The 5,883-nt window shown below is 43.8% G+C and overlaps 1 protein-coding gene across 1 annotated transcript in view; it reads right to left on the minus strand.

The window, feature by feature from the left end:
• Positions 1 to 5,883, minus strand: part of nphp1 (nephronophthisis 1) — a 14,189-nt gene that overhangs the window by 1,663 nt on the left and 6,643 nt on the right. The window contains exons 5-17 of the mRNA XM_031878462.1: positions 5,560 to 5,746; positions 5,340 to 5,441; positions 5,021 to 5,139; positions 3,302 to 3,347; positions 3,105 to 3,192; positions 2,767 to 2,861; positions 2,116 to 2,244; positions 1,502 to 1,576; positions 1,250 to 1,360; positions 1,021 to 1,103; positions 781 to 857; positions 257 to 356; positions 44 to 156 (exon numbers count right to left, since the gene is read on the minus strand). Of these exons, the coding sequence (XP_031734322.1) occupies positions 44 to 156; positions 257 to 356; positions 781 to 857; positions 1,021 to 1,103; positions 1,250 to 1,360; positions 1,502 to 1,576; positions 2,116 to 2,244; positions 2,767 to 2,861; positions 3,105 to 3,192; positions 3,302 to 3,347; positions 5,021 to 5,139; positions 5,340 to 5,441; positions 5,560 to 5,746 (1,325 nt within the window). The remainder of the gene's footprint in view (positions 1 to 43; positions 157 to 256; positions 357 to 780; positions 858 to 1,020; positions 1,104 to 1,249; positions 1,361 to 1,501; positions 1,577 to 2,115; positions 2,245 to 2,766; positions 2,862 to 3,104; positions 3,193 to 3,301; positions 3,348 to 5,020; positions 5,140 to 5,339; positions 5,442 to 5,559; positions 5,747 to 5,883) is intronic.

Below are 5,883 nucleotides of genomic sequence, written 5' to 3' on the forward strand. Positions count from 1 at the left end.
GAAGGTGAGTGTTACCTGCTGTTAGGATGAAGGTGAGTGTTACCTGCGTTCTGCATGGTCGGTCTGTCCATCAGCAGAGAGTCGGCCTGAAGCTGTCGGTGAAGAGCCAGCAGAGGAACGCAGCTCAGACAGTGAAGAAGAGAGTCAGGGAGGAGACTGAGGAACAGAGCAGTTAGTACACACACACACACACTCACACACACTCACAGTAATGATTTAGTGTTTTGTTAATAAGCTAATGAGTTCTTTCTCTCACCTGAGCTGAGTTCTGGTTCGTCTGTTGGAGGATTTTAACTTCACGATCAGTTTGGGCTGACGTCTGTTCTGAAGCATCTGATGGAACACACCAGCTGGAGCTGAGAGGGGAGGAGACAGGAGAGGAGAGGAGGCAAGAGAGGAAACAGTATAGGGGAGGAGACAAGAGAGGAAACAGTAGAGGGGAGGAGACAGTAGAGGGGAGGAAACAGGCAAGGAAGCAGGAGAGGAAACGGGATAGCAGAGGACACGAGAGGAAATAGGAGAGGAGAGGAAACGGGAGAGCAGAAGAAACAGGAGAGGAGAGGAAACAGGCAAGGAAACATGAAACGGGAGAGCAGAGGAGTTGAGTTGGACTACAAAGATACAGCATCTTTGCAGCACTCTATAGTGATGTTCAACAACAAAGACAGCAACTCCCATGATCCCACACTCCTTCATGACGTCATCAAAGTGCGTCTTTGTTACTGTTTTGATTGACAGACGTTATAAACTGACGTCTGCTTGTTAAACTCTTCTTCTTACATCCTCTGGTGGCTGAAGCCTCCTTCACCACCTCCTTCTCATAGGGAGTCCCTTCGTTCACCGGCAGCTCACAGGTCCTACACACAGGTTAGATTATTATAGATTATTGCAGATTATTATAGAATAGATGTGAACATATAAATGAGCACATGTACAAAAGGATGTACTGCGTGCACCGATATATATGTGTGTGTGTGAGTGTGTGTGTGTGTGAGAGTGTGTGTGTGTGTGTGTGTGTACCTGTTGGGGAGAGGGTTTCCAGTGTCATCGGTCAGTTTGAGGAAGGACCAGCCACAGCTCAGGTCTCCTCTCTCACCTGTGGACTAAAACACCTGGAGGATCTCAAACACGCTCTGCTCTGCTCTGTGTGTGTGTGTGTGTGTGTGTGTGTGTACGTGTGTGTGTGTGTGTACTTGTGTGTGGGGGGGTGTGTACGTATGTATGTGTGTGTGTGTGTGTTTGTGCTCACATTGCGTATGAAGGAGACTCCTAGTTCAAAGAGGATTCCGAGGTTAGGAGACTCTGAGTTGCAGCGAAGGAAACAGTCTCCGTCTAGGAGGGACGGCAGGACGCCCGTCATCTGGAGGAGTTAGAGATTAAAGATTGAGTTATTTAATCTCCTCATGTGTGTCCTCACACGTTCATAATAATAATAATATAATTGAGTTATTTAATCTTCATTATGTGTCCTCACATGTTCATCATAATAATATAAACATACTCGAGGAGAGAAGCTCCAGGTTTTGGGGTTCTTGGAGTTGTAGGTCGCCCTCACTGTGTGGATGTTACTCAACACCTGAAACACAAGAACAGATCATCTTATAAGAGAACGAGAGAGGAACAATGTGCGTTATATCATTTGGTTTGTGTCATGAATGAATAAAAGTTGAGCTGAGTCACGATTGTTTCCAACAAGTCAAGGAGACGAATCATCAACTGAAACACAGCGACAGAGAGAATTACGTAACTTTAGCTAATAATAATCAAATCAACAACATTTATTAAAACGTTTACACGCTGCAGAGACAACAGGAACACTCCACCTGAGTTCTACTGGAGAGGAAAGGAAGCAGGAGAGGAAACAGGAGAGGAAACGAGAAGAAAGGAAACAAGAGGGGAGAGGAGAGGAAACAGGGGAGCAGAGGAGAGGAAACAGGAGGGGAGAGGAGAGGAAACAGGAGAGGAAACAAGAGGGGAGAGGAGAGGAAACAGGGGAGGAAACAGGAGAGGATAGGAAATGATAATAATGAACATCATTCATTAAATAGTGTCCACGCTGCAGAGACTTACAGGTGGACTAAGGAAGTAAAAACCTGCTTCACAACAGAAATGCACCTGAGATCCATCGAAGGCACAGAGACGGACGTGTCGGCTGAGGACCTGAACTCCGACTCCGGGAGAAGGAATCATCCTGCAGCTCCACAGACTGAAACACACACAAGTCCTGACCTGTCGAGATCGAACCTACAAACAGAGAGACGTTTCTGTTCAGGGAAGTAATGTTCATAACACAAACATTCATCACACACACACACACACACACACACAGGCCCTGTTCAATGCTTCATGTGTTAAAGCTGCATCCTCTCTAGTGTCCACCAGGGGGCGACTCCTCTGGTTGTATAGAAGTCTATGAGAAAATGACTCTACTTCTCTCTTGATTTATTACCTCAGTAAACATTGCAAACATGAGTTTATGGTCTCAATCTCTAGTTTCAAGTCTTCTTCAATACAGCATGATGTTCATTTAGTACATTATGGTCCATTTAGAGTCACACAGACCATAAAGCAGGGGATGCTTTAGGACGGGGCTACACAGTGATTGACAGGTCGCTACCAGAGTGCGTACACGGCGTCTCTACGTCACTCCTCCTCAGTCCAAATATGATCACTTCCTGTTCACTGGTTTCGGAAAAAACAACGTGGCGATGGCCGTAATCCAAGTTTAATATCTTGTCACGTTAACACCGTCTGTGAGTGCCTCACCCTGCCGCTGTCTGGATCCAGGAAGAGGTCGCTGAAGGACAGCTGTGATTGGCTGAGCTCGGGCTGAACGTAGTGACTCCCTCTATATGTTTTACCTGGAAAAAAAAGACACAAACTATTATTATGATGAGATAAAGAAGTACTGATACTATATGGTAGAAATGGTCTCTATGATTGGTTCTGAAGACGTCACGTAGAACCTGGGAAATAATGGTGATCTGACTTTTACAATTTTCTGACATTTTATTGACAAAACAGTAAAAATCAGCACCTGTTGGCCTGTTAGGTTGGCATTCCTTATTAAGTGTTTGTGTATATAAGTGTGTGTGTGTAATGACCTTCCTCCACCAGCAGTTTATTGAGAGATGACGGTCTGAATCCTGAAGGTATCGCCCCCATCGCAGAGAGCACATCTGTAGTATCAATCTGTCACACACACACACACACACACACACACACACACACACACACACACACGCAATGTATTGCATACACAATATCAAATATTGTGTATTTAATATTTGTTGATATTTACCTCAGTCAGAGCTTTTCTCACGGTGCTCCAGTTGGAATGTGGAGAGCTGTTGAACAACAGAAGGATTCAGATCAAATTGATTGAATAATTAATTTCATAATAATCATTTCCATTTAAAGGACCAGTGTGTAGGATCTAGAGTCCTCTGATATCCATGTAGGGAGCAGGAGGCGGAGTCCGTCATGTTACTACGGTGGCCCAGAGCGGACAAACCACACGCTGGTGGAGGAGCATTCAGTTGGATGCAGTGTGCCTCCTCACCACTAGATGTCACTAACTCCTTTTGAATTTTGCACAATTTAAACCAGAGGTAGCCAACATGGTGCCCGAGGGCACCTGATCGCCCGCAGGGACCACGTGAGTGGCCCGCAAAGCATGTTCTAAAAATAGCACTAGTCACCATGGAGCTCCTCTAAACATTTTAGTTGCTGTTCTTTTTTAATCAAAAACGCTTGCATTATTGTAGATTTTAAAATGACAATATTTCTTGTCATAAGAGAGTTGGGTACCCGGAGGCGCACGGCGGACAGCCAGGAAGAGGCTGCCGTACCGCACTGGGTTTTCAGGTTCCGAATGGCGGGCGCTTCCCGTTTTCACCGGACGCGCGCTGCGAGTGCACCCTGTCATCAAGTCCGTCAGTCCTCGGAACAGTCCGCGGGGCAACAACTCTTGGGTGGCGGAGGTAGAGGCGAGGCAACGCAATCCGACTGAAAAGGCCCAGACTAGAGGTCTGAACGCGGGCGCCCGAAGATACTCGCGCGCCTCGGAGGGTTGGATCCCCCGCTCGGCCGTAGACGAGACTGGTTACTGGTTTCTTCATGGAGAAAAAGGTACGCAAAGGTTCCCACAATGTCTACCACTGCATCATTCACCAGCAGGCGCTATGTGCAAAAGTAACCGGCTTTGATCACGTGATGACTCCTGTCGTGAAGATCATGAATGTCATCCGATCCAAAGCAAACAACACAGGACATTCATAACTGATCATTTGTATAAACATGGGACAGAGTTGATTTGTTGATCATGATTTGTTCAAAAATGTTACAAAAGTGGTTATTACCAACGAGACATGATGTGAAGATATGACAGTTAATGATTTCATGACAAATGTTAGAAGTGATAATTTTTACAACAATATAACAGGTGTGATTTTGAACCAAATGCTACAAATGTACTTATTCATACAAAACTGTCAAGGAAGATATTTACTAAAACATCAGAGATGTGATACCTCTGACCTTCAAATGTTGAAACAGAAATAAATGTTTAAATATATCTGTGTTTCTACCATCATGTTGTGGAAATCATTGTTAAGAATTATTGTGAGGAATAATTAACATTGACATGTGATCAGACTCTCCACACATATTATTATTATTATTATTATTATTATTATTATTAAAAGGTGATCTGTGCAACTTTGTTATTCAGGAGGTTTGTATCAAACAAGTAGCCCTTCGTACTACTCGGTACCCTTGAAGTAGCTCAGTTTCAAAAAGGTTGGTGACCCCTGATTTAAACAATAAAATAAATATAAACAAACATAACGGAGATAAATATTATCACAGTGCAGGAAGAGGCAAAAAGCCAACGGGGCTCATTTGAAGCCTCCACCTACATAATATTTAAATATTACAATATTACAGAGAACATAAGTTATGACTACATACAATATTATAATAATAAACATAAATCTGCAAAAAGTTTAAAAAAACAAACCTCTGTTGCTCTCGGTCATCAGTCAGTTCTTCCCCCTCTTCCTCATCGTCATCATCATCTTCATTGTCGTCATCATCTTCATCGTCATCATCATCTTCATCGTCAACACCGGAGCCAATCTGAAAAGTGAGTGGTTTAAATTGCCGATCAGACACCGAGCTTTTCCTTTGTAAAAACAAAAAAGTAACAAATAAATACAACGACATAAATGTAATGAGATGTATTATTTAAAAGCGCGTGAACTCAAACAGCGGCCATGTTGGAGCGTCTCTAGTTTTAACCGGTTTACAGGAACAACAGGAGGTTTGAGGAGCTACACCTTCAGGTACGTCTTCGGGACGACTCCTCTCTTTCCGTTAGCGTCCTGAGCTAACCACCACCCGTCTGCTGTCCTCCTGATAATCCTCAACACCTCCCCTCTCTGAGAAACAGCAGGCAGACATGTGACTTCACTCATGTGTTACTCACAAACACACTTTGTTATAATCAAACAAGTTCTTCTGTCTTTTTCTGTCTGTGTGAAACAGGAAGTGCTTCACCTGAACCGACAGGTCTCCTTCCTGTTCTCCTGTGAAGTCGCTGAGGGCCGTGTAGATGTGAGGGTCCGACTGAGAGGGAGGCTTCACAGCTGGCTCCTCATCCTCATCTTCATCCTCATCATCTTCATCGCTACTGTCTTCGTCTTCATCGTCATCGTCTTCCTCGTTATCTTCCTTTGAGACGGCGCTGTGAATCACAACATGGTGACATGATAAACAGATGCTTCAAAGTTCAAATTAACTGGATGTCTCATTGCTAAAGTCTAAAAAATATATAATTATACTTATATATATACACTTTATAAATATGTATATATACAAAGG

Source organism: Anarrhichthys ocellatus, unplaced genomic scaffold (genome assembly GCF_004355925.1).
Source record: "Anarrhichthys ocellatus isolate YVR2014 unplaced genomic scaffold, GSC_Weel_1.0 scaffold180, whole genome shotgun sequence".
NCBI classification, from domain to species: Eukaryota; Metazoa; Chordata; class Actinopteri; order Perciformes; family Anarhichadidae; genus Anarrhichthys; species Anarrhichthys ocellatus.